Here is a 21,249-nt window from a genome sequence, read left to right as displayed (position 1 = left end):
GCACCTTGTTATCTCAGATTCTCCAGCATCTGCAGTTCCTACTATCCCTCATCACTCTATGGATCATTTTTGATATCAGTTTTGTAATATGCACATCACTACCCACTTTCCAGGGTGATATCAAAATATTTTAATTTTAAGGGTATCGCACGTCAAAATTTAACACAGAAAAGTGGCTGAGCAAGTCCTGGGTGATTAAAGCCACATTCTTCAGTGTTAGCTCCTGATCTCTATAAAGTAAACAGCTGAAATCAGATATACTGTCATCAATTCTTTCACAACAGTCATGATATAGCATATCAGTTGCATCATGAAGCACCGCTTCAGTTGAGTCATTTGACATAACACAATTCAGGATTCTGATTACAGCTTAATCCTGCAGTGTGGTATCATCATGGAGGTCCTTAAAAAAAGCAGCCAATCACATCAAGAAGACTAGTAAAGGAAGTCAGAAAAAGAGAGCCAAGCTATATCGAGAGATCCGTTATCGTTCTCATGGGAACATGTTGGGAGAGGGGCAAATCTTACATTTGCATTTTTAACCTAAATATTTCTTTAAATCACTGACAATTAAAAATAATGCAGTCCCAGCAATTCTTCAGACCATGAAGTTGGAGCTGATGAGTTTGGTCAGTCAATTAGATATTTAAAATGCAGATTTCTCCCAGATTGAAAGGTTTGTAATCAACAAATTTTACTGAGAATTTCCAGTACAGTAAATTAGAATATAATGATATGTTAAACAAATATAATAATATTTATTTATTCTGCAATCAATCCAAAACTGCTTTTACAATTCACTTTAAACATACAGATCACTACACTGGCAGCGACTGCATCACATATCCTATGCATAGCGACACCCAAGTAAGAATTGGCCATCTGCCACTAGCATTGCATATTGCATATTGTGAGCAGCTAATTAAAAAAACTGAATTGATATGGGGATTTATGGTCACATACAAACAAATGAAATATTTGTTATTTTTCATTAGAAGCTAAAATTAGAGGTCAAGTTCCTACTAATGTTTCATTAATAAAATCAACCACTTTTTTTGTTGCTGTGTACAAAACTCTGATTCTTATGTTAAATAAGTATGCAGACCGTCTGAAACCACTTACCCAATGTGCAATTAATTATTAAAGCCAGTATTAACAAATAGAGAATACTGTGATTAGACATTCAAATTAAAATGTTAAAGTTCATACAAAGTAGTTATGTAAATATTATTTTTAGTTTCTCAGCCAGATGATCTTTCTTCCTGTATCAGCCCATACTTGAAGCAGCACGCTGCATGATTGTAGATGTACCCAGCTGAGGTCAGTTTCAGCTTCTCTCAATGTCTACAATTACTGTGAGGGAAATTGGACATGAAATGTGACTCAGAACACGACTTACTTTTTAACCAGAGATAGTAAGAACTGCCGATACTGGAGTTAGAGATAACACAGTGTGGAGCTGGAGGAGCACAGCAGGCCAGGCAGCATCACAGGAGCAGGAAAGTTGACGTTTCGGGTCAGGATCGTTCTTCAGAAATGGTCCCTTTCCTGTTCCTCTGATGTTGCCTGGCCTGCTGTGCTCCTCCAGCTCCACACTTGTGTTAGCTCTTATTTTTTAACCATTTATTTCAACGAGAGTTTGCTGAGATCAACTGTAGTGTTTCTATTGCACTACCTCTGAACAGCACAGCCAGTTCCCCAAAGACCTGCAATTGTACCTGGAACATTCTTAGATTACATGGATTAATGGTTTTACTCACAAGCTATTTGTGAATTAATTTCTTAGAATTTCCTATTTATTTTAGAGCCACACAAAATGAGATGGTGAAACAGAAACACAAAATAATAAATTGTCGTTCTATTCACCCAAAAGCTACCAATGCAAAATACAGAAAAGAAAGGATTCATAAACTCCTTAAAAGTTTTGACAATTTTTTAAAAATAAGCCAATTTGAGAACTTAAAGTTACATGAAATTAACTATACTTTTTTTAAACTCTGCTCCACCATGATTAATGAAGTAAGCAAGAATATTCTTTAACATTTTCTACAAGTTCCAGTTCTGAACATTATATCAAAATATGATGAACATTAATACATCCGTCCTCTGTGAAATTTGTTTTCTTTATTTATTAATGGGATGAGGGTGTCGCTGTCTAGACAGCATTTATTGTCCATCTCTGAATGTCCAGAGGGCAGTTAAGAGTCAACCACATTGCTGTGGGTCTGGAGTCACATGTAGGCCAGACTGGGTAAGGATGGCAGTTTCCTTCCCTAAAGGACGTAAGTGAATCAGGTGGGTTTTTTCCGACAATCGGCAATGGATTCATGGTCATCATTAGATTCTTAATTCCAGATATTTTATTGAATTCAAATTCCACTATCTGCCATGGCGGGATTTTAACCCGGGTCCCCAGTATATTATCCGGGTCTCTGGATTAACAGCCCAGCAATAATACCACTGGGCCATAACACCAGCAATCTTAAATGTCTGAAATATAAGAAGCTGTTAAAATATTTAATATAACCCACACTGACCAAACAATATTTTGCAAGCTTTTTTAAAGTTTTGTTTTCCCTTTCTCATTCCATTCCTCTGTTCAAGAATGTAATCTACATTACAAGAACCACATGTCTGACCTGCAATATGTTACAGGTTGTTTCTTTTTCAATAGCTCTTCCTGACAAATGGGACAGACGTCTTCTGGATCAATTTCCTTCTGACATACAGCACCAACCACTTCTTCGTCTTTTTGCTTTTTCTTAGATTTGTCAGGGAGTGGCTGTGGTGGCTGCTCTACATGAAGACTGTCCAACAATATTTCAATTTCTCGGTCCACAAGACCAAGTTGGAAAGAATCTGAAAGGAGAAGAGACCCAAAAAGTGCATACTCACTTCAACACTTACGAAACTATCTTAAAACTGTAATTACTTTTAAAGCAGCATTTATAATTAGACCTTGTACATGCAATTATAAAATCAATGCAATACGCTTACATTGTCAGATCACCATTTTATGTTAAGATAAAGCATAAATCTACAGTTAAATAATAAATAGAATCAATTGTTAAAATGGTTTACTATCCTTTCAATTAGTCTTCCCTACTGACTTATGTTGAAGGACTGTCCTCCAGGATCTGGTTGGTTCCTTATATCCCAATTAACTTACAATTTTACACATGTGAAGTTGATATCGAGTGTTAGTAAGTTATTCAATGATATGTTGTATCATGACAGAACCTGATGCTTTGCTTGCAAAATAATTATTCAAACCCTCTTTCTAGCAGAATGATGAACATTGATTCGTTAATTTTTCCTTCCTAACCTAATTACTGTACTCAGCTGTTTCATTTTCAGTAACCAAACTAGCTTAGTCCTGAAACTTATCATTTGTTTAGCTCTGCTACTTAATGCAATTACCAAAGGAACAAATAGGGTATCTGTATGAACTTATTTTAAACTTCTTTTCATTTGTATTATTTTGTAAATTGCATGAAAAAGGGAATGCCACCAATAGTTTTCAATGGACTAAATCAATGCAATTTAGAACATTGGGGGCTTAATTCAGGAGACCATAAAGGAAATATCACGGTACAATGCAAGTTGTGATTTTCTTGTATAGCTAGTAAACTGCAGAACCCAAAAGGAGGGGGAGTTTTCCAGCCAGGTGAAGGCACATTCTAGGTGCAAATGCTGGAGCATAGCATTGTGTCAGGATCTTAATGCCATCTTGCCCTCTTGTGCCTTTTCCTGTGGAGTGTTGTTAGCCCAGTGGGGGAGGGATTGAGTGTTGTGGGATGATAGTGGTGGTGACTAAAAAAAGCCAATAATTTAGCCTTTTAACATGGATTCCTTCTTTCCCAGCAGCACATGGTTTTTATGCTATGTCTGCCCAGCCAAGTGACTGAAGGAAGTACATAGTGGCAGAGCCTGCTCAATGAAAACTAAGAAGCTTTGATCAGTTACACTGAACTCTCCAGTCATGGTCATCAAGATACTAATGTTATTAAAATCTTCAATCTATAACTGAAGAACTGAATTATTAAACTTACATTCATGACCACGTGGTAGTCTAAACTTCTTTAACAAAATCCTGATTGAAAAACAAAATCAGTTAACATAAATCCAAAAATACCAAAATATCAAAGTAACTAGAGTCACTGTTTTAAAGTTGTCTTCTCTTTTGTATTTTGAACATCTTAATTCCTCTCTGGGGAATGATTTCAGGTGTTCATCGCACCTAGTACTTTGCTCACCTGCCCACTATTCATGTGTGAGTCTTAATAATGAGTCTTGGCATCTAACGACAGTGGGCAATACTTGCTCTGTGTGTGGGGGCCCTCTTGTGGTGCAGTGTTCAGGCCCTTCCCCATGACCAGGCGGCCTGGGTTCAAGTCCCACCTTCTTCAGATGTGTGTAATAACATCTCCGAAAGGGGTCGATTAGAAAAATAGATTTTTTTTCATGATGCTCAACTAGGAAGAGAAACAAAGGCTAATTTAGCTTTTATTAAACCCCTGGGCACTGAGAGTAACCAAAGCATCCTATTCTGATCTCAGCTGAAATCAGCCATCTGAACAACAAAAAAAAACACACCTGGACATAAGAAATAGGAAATGAATTCACCATATGGCCTTTGTGCCTGCTCCAACATTCAATATGATCTTGGCTGATCTTCTCTCTTAACTTCACTTTTCTACCTTATCCTCATATCCCTTGACTTCCCCAATGAACAAAAATGTCTAACTCAATTTTAAATATCCTCAATGCTGGAGCATGCACAACTCTGGGTATGACAATTCCAAAGATTCATGACCGTCTGACTGAAGAGGTTACTGGCTATTGAACTATTCACTGGATAAACTTCCAAAATATGAGCAATATTTTCTCACACTTGATGATGTTTTCATGAAATGTATTAATTATATTTTGACAGCTTAGGTTTGTGAAAAGGGAATTGCAAAGGGAGTGTTCAGAATACTTCCCTTCATTGAATTGTCATTATGATCTAATTACTTAAGATATTTGATATGCTACCAGCTTGTGCAATAGAAACTCATCCCAAATATCACCCCCCACCTTCAACAGCAGTGATTCAGATAACATCGGCCACATGACTAATGGCCTCTTTTTGGGAAAGAACACTGTTTGATATCCTTTCCTTTTCTAAATGCAGATTGGGAGGTGCCTACGCTGGGAAAGTTCAGTAATGGCCAAATACATATCAGTATGCAATTAGTGCTGAATTTTCATGGCTCAGCAACTTTTCAATTAACATCCAGGAAGTGGAAAATATGCTGATCAGCCACTTGTGCTGCTGACATCTGCTGAGCAGGTCCCCAATGAGATAAAGGCCCAGAATGACAGATCTTCTTGTGGTAAAACCCAGCAAAGCAGTTTCTATTGAAAGCACTTCAGCCTTCCATTTTGTCTTTAATTATAATGCAAATGTGTGGAATTTATACAATTCTTTAAATTAAATAGTTTCAAATAAATATATATTTCTGGAGGTACAGCGAGAACCAATTGTGCTCCCTCGGCATATTGAATTCTCCTAGAATATGATCAGAACTTGTGGCTTTCTTATCACTTCAAGTAAAACTGTTAGAATTAAAGGCAGATATACTTTCCATTCAACAAAGCAAACTCCAGAACAATGCCAAAATCTCAGTCAATTTTTCCCCAGGTAAGACAAAAGCAACTCTTAGCTACGGACATATTTCTTCTTCTTATGTTATCACAAGATAGTAGAATGCTTGCATTTCAAGCTACAGTTGGCATGCATAATATAGTTGAGGATTGTAATTAAATTCTTGAGTGGCCATAACTATGTAAGTAATTTCTTTCACCTTTCAATAGTTAAAAGTTAACTACAATTTTCCTCAAAATACCAATCCCACTGCCAGTAAGAGTTGAGCTTTTCTGAAGATGCTATGGGCAAATCAATTTGCCATTGTATTGAAGAATATTAAAAGCTAGACTCCTAACAGGGAGCTGAAATCATCTAAATTACAGGCAGCAGCTTAATCTACTATCTACTGAAAACTCGAAGTAGCAGTGATACTGGTATAGCCTTTCTTTTAGATGCTTTTGAAAACTGTTTTGTGAATCAAACACCATGCAAGAAAATTAATTCACCAGCAGATATGTTTGCAGAGGTCCTTCTCTTTGAGAAATGTGGAACAGTTGCAGGTGTGAATGTTTCCTATATTCACCTTCCAGGAAACAGAAATAATTGAGATTAATGTAAATCTATATTTCTACACATATTCAAAACCATGTCTGTTCACATACAGGTTTCACAAGTAGATTTCTTTCTTTTTTATTTCTATAGGTGGAAATATCACTGTTACTGCCACCCGACTTTTATTGCTCAAGAAAAAATCTGAGAGTTAGTTCTAAATGAAAAAAACTATGTTCTCTAATTAAACACATAATTTATTCTCCTTTATAGGTTCAATCACCAGTTTAGTGTCTTGACTACTTTTTCATGTATATACACTAGGTTTCCCAACTTCGACAGTTCTTATAGACTTCAGACTTTAAAGATAGAACATAGAAACATACAGCACAGGAACAGGCTCTGTGCCCCACCATTCTGCGCTGACCATGTCGCTATTCTAAACTGATCCCATCTACCTGCACATGGTCCATATCCCACTGAACCCTTACTTTATTTTATTTAACCTAGTAGGATGACAAAGAGAAAGTCACTCTAACCTGCAGTAGTTGAGGTGAATAATGCAAGTGAATTTGAGGGGAATGTTGATAATTACATGATCCCGGAAGGCATAAAGAGATTTGCCAATTAGATGAAATGAAGTAAGTTGAGAGGAGACTAGTCTGAAGCATAAATGGGGGGGTCATGTTTGAGCTTTAACATCCTACTTAATTCTTTCCAAATTCTCTCTCTACTGCCAGTCCCAAGTCTTTGCAAATTCAAGGTCATTAATTCACCCATATTTATAAAACACAAAGGACAAAAATGTTAAGTACTCCAAAACAATAAAAAATATGTTCCACTTAAATTCACTCACTGTGAAGGGTGATACTCACTTCACAGACGTAACGCACTAAATAAAATAGAATTCTTCACCAGCTGGCAGCACGGATGGGCTCTCTTCGTTAAATCTGTCCAAGGTTTATTCTATTAACTGCATTTGATTGGTTGCCCTCATCTGAATCATTTCAACAATTGGTCAGCACTGTATAAGCAATGGCAAACAACTCACCGAAGACAGAAGGTATGGCAAATCTGAGGAGCTGAGCTGAAAATCATTATATAATGTGTAGAAGTGGGCAAAATTCCAAATAACAAGGGTCATAGGAGAGACTGAAAGAGGATGCATTAAAGTCAGTGTCACAACTGTTTGCCACATTTTCTGTGCAGCATACAGGAGACCTATATGCTGCACAGAAAATCTCTGTGAAAAGCATGAATAATAATTTGGGGAATGGAAATAGAATGAAATAGCCAATCTATCTTTAGTCCCAGTACCTTAACATTGGAAATGCACCTGCAAAGGCAAGGTATAATACTGAACCTTGAGAAAGATTTTTGCATTGGTAATTATTGGCATTGGTAAACATGGAAATTAAACATTACTTTGCTTCATTTTTCTGCTTTTTCATATAAGTAATGAAAACAACAAATGACCAAAATATCAAAGCTGAGGAATACTGAAAAAATTCATCAGTAAAAATTAGATAAGGAACCAGTTCCAAATAAAAAACAGAAGTCTTATTAAATTTTGTGTACTTACTTTAAAATATTTAGATATACCTTCTTCTTTAAGAAGAAATCCAACTGGACCTAATTCTCTCAAAATGTATATTGTGGTGTTCAATGCCTGATCTTGATGACAACTAACTAAATCAGTTGCAGTTCTTCTCAGTAGAACTGCTCGTGCCATGTTGAGAAGTTTCAGGTAACTTCCAGTGCCTGAAGAAAATCAAACAAACAGTGAACTAATACACCACATTCTCATAATATCAATGAATTCTTTTCAACTTACAGCAAAGATTAATCAGAATAGTTTACTAAACTGTATTAATCAAATTGTAATGGTTTATCCTTGAATGGTGGCATAAGTTTTACAAATTTCTACAGTTACTTCTTGGAGTTCAAAGTTGTCAGTCATTCCAAAAGTCTTATTTTTATTTTTATATTGTCTTACATCTAAATGCAGAGTAGTGTAAGCTTGGGATATACCTCTTGTAGCATGCTAGCATGAATCACTGACATTTTTTTTGTTTCAAGAAGGCCACTACTGTCCCAGTACCTAAGAACGCACATACAATGTGCCTTAATGATTACTGCTCAGTGGCTCTGTTAAGAAATCATGAGCTGTCTTATTTTGTAATAAGGTAAACATGCAGTATAGCAGTTGTGATCAGGTTTATTAAATTCAATTTGTGCAAATTATTTTTGCATAAAGCACAAAATTAAATTAGAATATATCATACTTCTCAAATAAGGGTTTTAAACGACATAACTTCCGATTGTCCAAAACATTTTTACCCTCTTGCTCTATGAAAGTTTGTTAGCATTTTGAATCTGGTCCAATTTTAAAGACTTGTTCCTTGCATAAAATCTCAATACTCTATGCCTTTGAAACTGTAATAGTTGCTCTCCAGAGATGTGTAAATAAACCTATAGAGCCAATGTGCCAAGATCATAGACATTGCATTATTTTCAATGGCATATAGTATATTTCATGAGCATATAGTAGTCAAACTTAACCAAAAATACTACATCCCTCAAGTTTCTGATTCTAACCATTATATTACAGCTGAGCCCCGATTTTAAATTCATTTTTACACGAGCATCTGCTGTGGTGGTTTCACTAGTCTACCAGAATGTGATCTTAGTTTCTTTGGAAAAGATCAAGGAATTTGAATCCACTGTGTGGTCTCTTAGACTTTGCTGGGTAAATGGGCAGAAAGGAAACTGACAGATAACTTCTGTTCTGCAATCAGGCCATCATTCAGATCTCTCGATGAACGCAGTATCTTTGATCTGTAAATGACTGCTTAGACGGTGTAGAAGGTTGCTTCCCTGTAGAAACCAGTGCATGTCTGTTTCACCAATCTGTACCATTTTCAGTCTGATTAATACAGGACCATGAATGTAGGGCTTGTTCTACCATAGAGTTATAGAGATGTACAGCATGGAAACAGACCCTTTGGTCCAACTTGTCCATGCCCACCAGATACCCTAAATTAATTTAGTCCCATTTGCCAGCATTTGGCCCATATCTCTCAAAACATTTCCTATTCATATATCCATCCAGATGCCTTTTAAGTGGTGTGATTGTACTAGCCTCCACTATTTCCTCTGGCAGTTCATTCTTCACATGCACTACCCTCTGTGTGAGAAAAGTTGCTCCTTAGGTCCTTTTAAATCTTTCCCCTCTCACTTTAAACATAAGACCTCGCGTCTTGGCTTCCCCTAGCCTGGGGATAAGATCATGACTATTCACCCTATCCATGCCTCTCATGATTAAATAAAACTGAGGGTCACCCCTCAGCCTCTGACGCTCCAGGGAAAATAGCCCCAGCCTATTAAGCCTCTCCCTTTAGCTCAAACTCTTTAACCCTGGCAATCTCCTTGTAAATCTTTTCTGAATGCTTTCAAGTTTAACAATATCTTTCCTATAGCAGGGAAATCAGGATTGAATGCAGTATTCCAAAAGTGGCCTAACCAATGTCCTATACATCAGCATGACCTCTCAACTCCTATACTCACTGACCAATAAAGGCAAGCATAACATATGCCTTCTTCACTACCCTGTCTATCTATGACTCCATTTTCAAGGAACTGTGAATGTGCACTCCAAAGTCTGAGATAACAAGGTGTAGAGCTGGATGAACACAGCAGGCCAAGAGCATCATAGGAGCAGGAAGGCTGACGTTTCAGGCCTAGACCCTTCATCAGAAATGGGGTTTGTCCGGAGGGAGGAGGGTAACTTCTTCAGGGTAGGCGATGAAGGGTCTAGGCCCGAAACGTCAGCCTTCCTGCTCCTATGATGCTGCTTGGCCTGCTGTGTTCATCCAGCTCTATACCTTGTTATCTCAGATTTTTCAACATCTGCAGTTCCTACTATCTCTGACTCCAAAGTCTCTTTGTTCGGCAACATTCCCCAGGACCTCACCACAAAGTATATAAGTCCTGCCTTGATTTGCCCTACCACAATGTAGCACGTCACTTTTATTTAGATTAAACTTCATCTGCCACTCCTCAGCCCATCAGATCAAGGTCCCGTTGTACTTGAGGTAACCTTCTTTGCAGTTCACTACACCACCAATTTTGGTGTCATCTGCAAACTTACTAACTATTCCTCCTATATTCACATCCAAGTTATTTATATAAATGACAAAAAGCAGTGGACCAAGCACTGACCCTTGTGGCACACTTCTGGTCATAGGTCTCCTGAAAAGCAACCCTCCACCACCACCCTCTGTCTCTTACCTTCATCTAAGTTCTGTATCAAAATGGTTAGTTCTCCCTGTATTCCACGTGATCTAACCACTTGTCCAAAATGAGCTTGGTCTTGAACTGAAACTCACTTATCTGTCGCAGGTCTGTGGTAGGTTGTATGCTTTGTGACATTTGTCATAGCAATAACATATACTCTTTTGCTTGTACCTTTTCCTAAATTTTGTACCGTTGTCATCTCGTCCTTGTGGCATTGTTCAATTCAGGCATTCAAAAGGGAATTAGATGGTTATTTGTAAAGGAACAATATGCAAGGTGATAGGGAGAAGGCATCTAGTGCAATACTCAGAGTGTAAGTGTTACCTGATGGGTTGGCCTCCTTCTGTGCTAGAATATTCCTGTCAAATTCCGAGATTCTGCGTCAGTGTATATGGAAGAGCAGTGAGTTGATTTCTTAGTCTTTTTCTGCATGAGGTATTCAAGTAGAGTCATAGAGATATACAGCATGGAATCAGATCCTTCGATCCAACGCGTCCATGCCGACCAGATATCCTATATAAATCTAGTCCCATTTACCAGCATTTGGCCCATGTCCCTCTAAATTCTTCCTATTCATACACCGGTCCAGATGCCTTTTAAATGTTTTAATTGTACCAGCCTCCACCACTTTCTCTGGCAGCTCATTTCATATACGCACCACCCTCTGCGTGAAAAAAGTTGCTCCTTGGGTCTCTTTTATATCTTTCCCCTCTCACCTTAAATGTTTGCTCTCTAGCTTTGGACTCCCCACACTGGGGAAAAGCCCTTGCCTATTTACCCTATCCTTGCCCTTCATGATTTTATAAATCTCTATTAGGTCACCCCTCAGACTCCGATGCTCCAGGGAAAATAGCCCCAGCCGATTCAGCCTCTCCCTGCAGCTCAAACCCTCCAACCCTGGCAACATAAATGCTTTATCTTTAGGCAATGAATAGATGAATAACAGCTTGATATAATCTTTTCCAATGTGCTTGAGAGCTCGGACCACCAAGCAGAATATTTTGTTCTGACTCAACGTATGAGGTACCCTGATGTGAGATGTCCTAGGTGCAAATATTGCGGTATATTAAGTCTCAGTGACTGTCAGAATGATCATTTTCTCATCATAAATAAATAAATCATCCACTGATGAAGTGTAATTCCTCTTGCAAGAGTAGAATTATGTGGCATGTACGGTGGCCATCCTGTGATGACGTAATCTTTTACATGAGCACAAGCTTTGTCAGACTTTTGTGGATCTCTAATTTTATTCTGTCACTGAGTTCCTGCTGGTAGAATCGCAGTTGCTCTTGATGTAAAAGATACAGCTCTTCAATGAAAAATACGTTTTGTAAGGTGTTGATAGAGAGATAAATATCTGCTGTTTTACTGAACATAATCTGTTTTTGCATCAAATCTCAATAGTCTCAGTTTGAATAGTTGTACTCCTGGATGCATGCTTGTTAATTCCTTACAATTTAAAAAGTGGTTTGTGGTAAGCTTGCAAGCTTTTTACATGCCTATGTAGCTGCAGAAGTTTCTATCACAGCATATATCTGTTCTGTCTCTGTTAGTAAATTGGATGGATAGGAAACTAGCCTACTTATTTCAGGCTTTTGTACCTGAAAAACACAGCCTCAAGTCTTGTGAAATATGCATCTGCAGCAAAAATAATAGGTAGTCCAAGCTCATAAAATCAGATGGTATCACCACCTCCTCAATTTTCTTTCAAAAAAATCTTGTGCTTCCTCCCGGAACCATGTACTATCCTGTTATAACAGCTGATACAATGATTCATTGATGATATCCAGGTTGGGCAAGAACTTTCCAACTTGGTTTACCATATCCATGAATGCTTGGGGCTCATTCATATTTCACTGAAATGGAAACTTCTTGATTGAATTTGTCTTCTGTTGATCAACCCTAACACCAGATGTCTCCACAATGTGCCCAAGAAACTTGACACGGTCAGCTGTATGAATTCACATTTGTGGTAGAATGTAGGTCCTGTTATCTGTAGGCATTACAGCAAAGCTCATACACTACAGTCATGCTCTGTCTGAATGGATCCATGGATCAGGACATCATCCATGTCACATATGACTCTAACCAGACCTCTAGGCTGCTAGACATTGTCCTCTGGAAGATTCCTGGTGCTGATGTGATAACAGGAGTGAAATAATTCCACGGAGTCAGGTATCCTGTCACCTAGTCATCCTTATTTACGTGGAGAGTCCTTCATACTGATCTAGCTCCCCCAGAGCCGGCTCTCAGAGTGAACAGGATGTCAGTCAGGGCTCTCTGATTGGGGCTGTTAATCTGTCCAATCAGGGAACTCATATTCTACAAGGACCACCTGGCTAACCTTGTTACAATCACTACATCCTGCCCCCTCTAAGTCCGAGGCCATAGTCTCTTTTTTTTCGAAGCTCCTCCTGGGGCATTTTAGCATTGGCTCAGGTTCCTCCAACTCTGCCTCTGATACAGGCAGAATGTAATGCATAGTAGCTCACCTCTTATGCCCATAGTCTTGGAAGAAATTCATTGCCTTCTTCAGGAGGCAAAGGCGATGATATCCACCATGTCCACCTCAGATTCCGAGGTATCTTCAAAGCTTGACAGAGAGGGAGAAAAGCTGCCAAGGAGCTGGGCAGGTTTTACTTTCTCGCCATTTGTGAGTTTGCAGCTTTCATTTGGTCCACGTGCTTGTTCAGGACCATTGCACCTACGCTGACTTCATACAACACTGGACCAGCCTCTTACCAATGCAGGGCCATTCCCATAGTTCCTATACCAAACCTTGTCCCCTGAAGTAAACTGTCTCTGTTGCTTAGAGAGCCTTGTGTCCAGCATTATCATTCCTGATGCAGCTTCGCCCTCCCCTCCCAGGATGGGGAAGATCAGATTTAACCTGGTGCAGAGTCTTCTCACAATTAGCAACTCTGCTGGAGCTATCCCTGTAGTTGCATGAGGGGTGGTCCTATAATCAAATAGGAACCAGGACAGCTTGGTTTCAAGTGAAGCTGTAGACTGTTTCTTTAAGCCTGCCATCAAAGTTTGGACTGCTCTTTCTGCCACGGATGACGGATGGTATGGAGCTGTCCTTATGTGTCAAATACCATTCAACGTTAGGAAACATATAAATGCTGCTAAATGATGGCCCGTTATCTGTGAACAACACTTTCAGAAGTCTGTGTATTGCATTTTTTTCTATTGTCGTCCCCATGTTTGACGAATGAACTGTATGCATGCCTAGCCACTTTAAGTGGGTGTTCACAATAACTAAGAATATTGAGCTCATGAAAAGACCTGAATAGTCAGCACATAACCAAGTCCAGGGTTTATCCTACTATTCCCATGGAAGTGCGGGAGCTGCTGACGGCAATTTTTGATCTTTTTAGCATTCTGGGCACTGTCCCACCAATGCGGCTATTCAATGCTGGTTACCAGATATAACTTTTTGCTGAATCAGAGTCATAGCGTCGTACAGCATGGAAATAGAACATTTGGTCCAACTAGTCCATGCCAAACATATTCCCAAACTAAATTAGTCTCACCTGCGTGCTCCTCGCCCAAATCGCTCCAAACCTTTCCTATTCATGTACTTATCCAAATGTATTTTAAACATTGTAATTGTACCCACATCCATCACTTGCCCAGGATCTTCATTTTGGAAACCCCTGGATGACCCTGATGGAGTTCAGTCTGTATCTGTTGGTGACCTGTGCTTGGGACATTCCCTCTTGCTCCCCATAATAATATGCCATCATCGACTCTGATCTGGTCTCTCCGGATCCAGAAAGGTTTCAGTTCTGGCTGTGATGGTCCTTTGATTTCCCCCATCACCACCAGCTGTTTCAGTTTTGCCAGGACTGGATCTTTGTGTGTCCAAAATTTGATATTGTCAGCTGTGACTCGAAGAGTGTCCAGAAAATTTAAAAGCAGAAAATAAAAACTCTTCCAGTGGTGATACTATCAGTGGCGTACCTGCCAGTGGGAGGCAGCTCATTGCATCCACACTTGTTACTTGCTCTCCCACACGGTGTTCTACCTTGTAATTATACATACTTAGTAATAGATCCAAATGCTAAATTCGGCCTGAAGCTATGGGCAGCACTGCCTTGTCCTCTTTAATTAGACCTAGCAGGGGTTTATGGTCCATTATGATTATAAATTTATGCCCGTAAGATATGGGTGGAACTTCGTGACTCCATGTCCGCCAAACCTTCCTTCTCTATTGGGCATATTTAGGCTCTGCATTAGCCAAACTTCTGGATGCACACACTATTGGCCACGTCTTCCTCTTCACTGGCCACCAAAAGATAATATTACCCAATGCCAAACAGGGAGGCATCACATGTCAATACCAGATCTTGCTCGAGATCATAGTGTACCAGCACCTTAGAGGATGATAGCTGTTTTTTCAGTTCCCTGAGAGTTATGGCTCGACTACGTGACCATTTCCAAGGTTAATTTTTCTTTGAGAGTTGATGCAAAGGTGCCAGGATGGAGACCCTGTTATAATTCAGCAGCCCAAGGAAAGACCTAAGTTCCAGTACAGACTTGGGAGCTGGGGCACCTTTGATCACACTCACTTTATCTTCCAACGGGTATAATTCAGTCTTGTTGCCTCTGTAGCCCAAGTAGGTCACTTGGGGTGCCTGGAACATACATTTTTCCTTTCTAAGGTATATGTCTGACTGGAAGAAATGTCCAAATTCTCCTTATTGGTTTTCTCTGTTATTAGCACATCATCTAAATAAATAGCAACCTGGGGTAGATCTTGTAAAATGTTCTCCATCGTCCACTGAAAAATTGCACTGGCTGATAATAACCCAAATGGCAGTCTTGAATATAGACACAAGCCCTTATGGGTATTAATTGTAGCATACTTCTGATGATTCTCATCTAACCACAATTGCAAGTACGCATTGCTTATGTCCAGCTTCGTGAAGGACAGCACCCCCTGTCAACTTTGTGTGTAAATCCTCTATACAAGAGACTGGGTATTTATCTAGCTATGAAAAGCGATTTACATAAAGGTGAGCCAATCCATCCAGCTTCACAATTTCTGCCTCTACTTTTGCCCGTAAGGCAAATGGCACTGGGCAGGCCTTGCAGAATCATGTAATTGCTTCCTGGTTAACATGCAAGGTGGCTTTGGTTCCTTTGATAGTCCCTAGACATTCCTGAAAAATATTCAGGTATTTAATTAGCACTTTACTCAGGCAGCCATTTTCTAATCGAAAAAGGTTGACCCAATCTAGGTGAATCTTTCTTAACTAATTCACCCTATCAAGTTTGGGCCCGAACCTTTTCCTACAATCAGTTGTAACTGAACCAGATGCTTCTCATACATGACAGGACCGAAGTTGTACCCTTAATCTGTAAAGGTTTCCTGGCATAGATTCTCAGTCTAGCTGAGGTTTTACACAAACTTAAGGGTTGGAGTACAGAGCGAATTTTGGTAAAGACTGGTTCTGCGACCACTGAAATGGCCATGCCGGTATCAACCTCCATTAGAACTGGGTGACCATTTAACCAGGCGTTTATTTTGAATGGCTCTGATTTAGATATTGCTAAGCAATTTAACTGTTCCAAACCAGATATAAGTGGACTTTCCAGAGTAAGAGAACTCATTACTCAATTTAGGTTGGGACTTTTTTGCTGTTGCGAGTCTGCATACCAGCAGCAACTACAATGACTTGCTGGCTCGGATCCTGAAGAAAATGTTAACCGTTTGGCCAAGGCTTGGCTTTGTTTTGATGTTTTACTGTGGGCTGACTTAGAGTCCCTCTGTTCAGGATATGTCTTGAGTGAGGCTATGCAATTGTCTTCATTCAAATGGTGTTCCTCAAGCTCAGTCAGACTGGTGAGGGTATCCACTTCCATCAGAATTCCCTGCAACTCATATGCTCCACTTGCCATATTTTCCAGCGATAAAGCCGGTTGTAGTGCCTGTTTGAAAACCAGTTGGACTTCAGCGAGTAGGTGCTTTTGCATGGTTACATCAATAATTCCATATACCAAATGGTCTCTCAGCATCTCATTAAGAGTTAAGTCAAAGTTACATACCTCTGCCAGTCATTTTAACCTAGTCAAAAATCCCTATACGGATTCCCCTGGTTCTTGAATTGTCAAGTAAAACCAAAATCATCTCAGAAATAGAGGAGGATTGGGGTCACAATATTCCTTAACTAAATCCAACAACTCTTGAAAGGTTTTAATATCTGATGCTTCAGGCAATGTTAGATTCCGAATAACCGGAAAAGCTGCGGGCTCACAAGCTGTCAGGAGAATTATTCATTGCTTTTCCTCCGCCCCAATGTCACTTGCCCAGAAAAAAAAACGCACTTTTTCTACATAATAGGCCCAGTCTTTGAAGGCAGGATCAATTAGTCAAGTTTCCCAAATAACAGCATGATGCCAGAAATGCTCACTTCAACTTTAAGGCAACTGTTGAGGGTGAATTTTCTTAGCAGCATGCTTTTCTATTGTTGCCACTGAAATAACTCCACACAGGCCGATATCCCGTCACCAAGTCACACTTCATTTACACATGGAGAGTCCTTGACTCTGATCTAGCTCCCCCAGAGCCAGCTGTCAGAGTGAACTGGATGCCTGACACTCCTGTTCTTATCTGTCAGCCAGGGCCCCCTGCTTTGTCTAGATTAACAGCCCCAGTCAGAGAACTCATATTCTATGATGGTAACCAGGCTGACCTTGTCACAATCACTACTAGAGTAATCTGCTGAAACAATACCTTCCAAACAGTGTAATAGAGTTCTGAGCAATTCACACATTTCATCAATGCTCAAAAAGAATATTTGCATCTAATTTTGAGAAGATTAAGCTCTTTTGTAATTTTGCTGAGCTACTGCATTCGGATGGCATAAGGTGAACTTCACATTCAACTGTTTTATTCAACTACACTAATCTATGCAGATTCTGATAGATCTATTTGGTTATACGGTACTAGGGCCATCTCCAAGCACCAGCTTTTGGGTTCTCCCACAGGTGAAATAATCCCATGCTTCAACATAGTTAATTTCTTGCTTTACTTTTGGCAAGAATCAGAGTAATTTTTATTGGTGTAAACAGATGACTTATTTTGTTTTAGGATACAGAATGAAGCAGTATGCTGTCTTCTGCTTTCCTAATCCTGTCAAAAGCAGTGGGAATTCAGCTGTGAAGTTCTTAGGCTGAATTTGTTGGCTTTCCAGTTCCTCAACAATTCAGTATTAGAGACAAACAAAATTGCCACTTCTGTTCCCAACTTAAAGTACATCTCATTTCGTCTACAAGGACATCAGCATTCTAACTGTTTCCACTTGGTTCCTTGATTTTGTCAAGGAAGCTCCATATCATTAATGTCTATTCTCATTCATCTTGCCAATTGAGAGCTCCAGTTTCTTTCCACAGTTCAAAGATGTGCAGATTAGGTGGATTGGCCATACTCACTTACCCCGTAATGTCCAGGGATGTGCAGGCTAGGTGGATTAGCTATGGTAAATGCAAGGTTATATAGGGATGAGTTCGGGGAGGGGTGTGTGTGTGCTTGAGAGGGTCAGTACAGACTCAATGGGCCAAATAGCTTCTTTCTGCACCGTAGGGATTCTATGATTCTATTCCATACAACCTTCTGGCTGCAATGGACAGTTTGGAACTGATCCTTCTTACAAAACTGGTATTTGGGCTTTTAGGCAAGTCAAGTTTTGCTTGGTTACCACTATTATCCCAAATCACCAATCAGTTTTCCTCCTCAACTTCAGCTCACCAACTCGGTTGAATTGTCTTTGTTAGTGTTAAGTCACTTCTTAACTCCAAGAGGTCAGACAACACTGAATCAAAGCCTTTTTTTTAACCTGGCTTATTCATACCTCGCTGCATGTTTGTACAGATCATTGATAAAAGTTTTAACACTTTCACCTTGTCGCTGGGTATGCTTATTAAATTTAACCTGTTAAACATGGGTACTTATATCTTAGATTGTAGTAGGCATCCATTAATTTCTTGGATGTAATATTTTTTGTTGATCCCTGTCTGACTAGGATTGCATATAATAGTGTACTGACCTGCTCACTGCTCAGGTTCACTAGATGCAGTGTGATACCTTTAAAATCTCAGATGGCAATTTAGCCATGCATCTGCTTCAGTGGGACCTGTGATCTGTTTTCCAGTAATGGCTGAGACTTCTTCATGCTGGTTCTTTCATTGTTGCTACCATATAGTATTCCTCGCCTTGTTGCGCTGTTAAAAAATATCAACTTTATTCAAGGAGCGTTTTACTGAGGCTTCAGCTTACCACGGAATTGCAAAACCACTGGCATTGTATAATTTCCAATGATGACGTACGCTCCTTATTAGCATATCACAGTGAAACTTAACCTTATATGATAGTATTCTGTCAACATAGCCCTCCTCACAAATTGTGAACTCTTACAGCACGGTGACCATAGGAGAAAAATGCACGTGGGAACGATCAATGTAAATAGTCATGCTCCCTATGTTTACCACAAGATACAGTCACTAAAATCTTTCTGTTGCAAAAAATGTTGCAGTAAGCTTTAAACCCAGGAGTAACATGCATATTATCAATGAACTGCGACTAAACCTTTCCTTATCCTCCTGAATTAGCAGAGCCAACTTTTATTCAAGCCATTATGTGCGCCTATTAAATAAAGATCTTAGTAAACGAGTTTTGCTAAGAAGTTACATACAATTGCCAAATAAATTTGAAGAATTAAACTGACGGAATTTGATAAAACTCTACATGTTTGACAGCTGTTCTGAAAGTTCACTTCCACTGCCATTGTCATTGACTTAATAACGGAACATATCAGCCCTAGATATTATTGGTGGAAATATTGTTGTTTGTGGATAATCAACCCAAATTCTCAATTTCTCTATCTATCTCTACCATTCTCAAAGGCCGAGTTATGAATGTTAATTCAAAAGCTCTTGGGGACCATACCGTACATATATGCAGCTGGATCAATACAGCCAATTATAATGGTGGCATCCTATTGTCAGTGTTGGGAATATATAGTCCACTTAAAAAAAGGAAAAAAAAAATTCTAAAATTTTTCTGAGCTTTTAATCTTTTTCTTTTGTCCTGGTGCTCTTGTCCTCTCTATTTTTCTTTCTTGAGATTGTTTTACTTCAAATTAAACATTTCATCTGACACTCCATCATTTAGACTGTACATGTAATGATTCACAGGTAGGTAGGGTGGTTAAAAAAGCATTTAGCACACTTGCCTTCGTTGCTCAGACCACTGAATATAGGAGTTGGGACATCACATTGAGATTGTATAGGATGTTGGTGAGGCCACTTTTGGAGTACTGTATACAGTTCAGGTTGCCCTGCTATGGGAAGGATATTATTAAATTGGAGTGGGTTCAGAATGTTGCCAGGACTAGAGAATTTGAATTATAAAGGAGAGACTGGGTCTTTTCTTTACTGGAGGTTAGGACGTTGAGGGGTGACCTTATAGAGGTTTATAAAATCATGAGTGGATAGATAAGGTGAATAAAAAAGTTCTTTTCCCTGGGGTGGGGGAGTTCAAAACTAGGGGACATATTTTGAAGGTCAGAGGAGAAGGATTTAAAAGGAACCTGAGGGGCAACTTTTTTCACACAGAGAGTAGTTCATATGTGGAATGAACTGTCAGAGGATTTGGTAGATGCAGGTATGGTTATAACATTTAAAAGACATTTGGATAGATACCCGAATGAAAAAGGTTTAAAGGGATATGGTCCAAACTAAGGCAACTGGGATTAGTTTAGTTTGGGAAACTTATTCAGCAAGTTGCTTCATTGCTTGTGAAGCTTTTTGAGACTTGCCGTCTCCATACTGCTTCCATCTCCTACGGGATATGAAACAAGTTTGGACCAGCTCAATCATTTCCAAACTTTTTTGGTCTTTCCATCTGACCCCTTCCTTTTCTCTCCCTGTCCTCTTCACTACTTCACTTTTCTCATTTCTTTCATCCCTCACCTTCTACCACATCCTCCTTTCATCATCTCTCCCTTCCCTACCTCTCCCCATTGCCTCCATTACATTCTTTTGCCACCCTTCACCTCCCTTTCATCTCTTCCCTCCCGCTTGCCCTCAGTCCCCTCACTCCACCCCTCTCTTCCCCCTCCCCATTACCCAAATCCAGATCTTTCCACTTGCCCCTTCTTCCTTTCTCCCCCTCCTTCCCGTCTTCCATCACCCCCTTTCCTTTCCCTCACCCTCTGTCCCCCCCCTTTCCCTGTTTCTTCCTCTTCTCCCTCTCCTCTCTCCCACTCTCACCCCTTCTGCTCACCTCCTACCCCCTTCCCATCTGCATCCCCTCTGACCCACCTCCCTTCCACAATTCTCATCCCCCACCCTCCCTCTGCTCTTGGTCTACCCCTCTTCCTCCTCCCCTCATCCAGTACTCCTCCTCTCCCCTTTCCTTTCGCTCTCACCCTCCCTCTCAAACGTTCCCCCCTTCCAACACCTTCCAACACCCTCCCCACCCTCCGCTTGCCTCGCTCCCTCCATTCCCCAATTCCTGCTTGATCCTCTCCCCTTGTTCTCGCTCACCTCTTTCTCCCCCCGCTACACACTCTCACCTCCGCGGTGTTGTTGCTGTTCCTGGCCCCCCAGGCTCTGGGACACTGACCTGGGAGAGTACAGGCGGCGGCTGCGGGCGGCGGTGTGTGCTCGAGCCGCGTCACCATGGAGACAGGACGCCGCGGGGCTTCCCGTCACGCCCTGCTGCCGGGTGAAAGGTCAAGGGGGTGGGGTCTCCCGCTCAGCGG

The 21,249-nt window shown here is 40.1% G+C and overlaps 1 protein-coding gene across 2 annotated transcripts in view; it reads right to left on the bottom strand.

The window, feature by feature from the left end:
- The window catches only part of zswim2 (zinc finger, SWIM-type containing 2), a 48,283-nt gene extending 27,103 nt beyond the window's left edge, over nt 1–21,180 (bottom strand). The window contains exons 1-6 of one of the 2 annotated variants that reach the window (XM_020530551.2): nt 21,111–21,180; nt 18,532–18,706; nt 7,764–7,942; nt 6,139–6,215; nt 4,053–4,093; nt 2,640–2,859 (exon numbers count right to left, since the gene is read on the bottom strand). In XM_020530551.2, coding sequence (XP_020386140.1) covers nt 2,640–2,859; nt 4,053–4,093; nt 6,139–6,215; nt 7,764–7,913 — 488 coding nt within the window. In that variant the 5' untranslated portion in view covers nt 7,914–7,942; nt 18,532–18,706; nt 21,111–21,180. The other variant, XM_048599106.1, reaches the window with a different exon arrangement.
- Between the last annotated feature and the right edge of the window lie 69 nt (nt 21,181–21,249).

Source organism: Rhincodon typus, chromosome 7 (assembly GCF_021869965.1).
Source record: "Rhincodon typus isolate 14 chromosome 7, sRhiTyp1.1, whole genome shotgun sequence".
NCBI classification, from domain to species: Eukaryota; Metazoa; Chordata; class Chondrichthyes; order Orectolobiformes; family Rhincodontidae; genus Rhincodon; species Rhincodon typus.
This window is presented reverse-complemented; position numbering and strand designations above follow the sequence as displayed.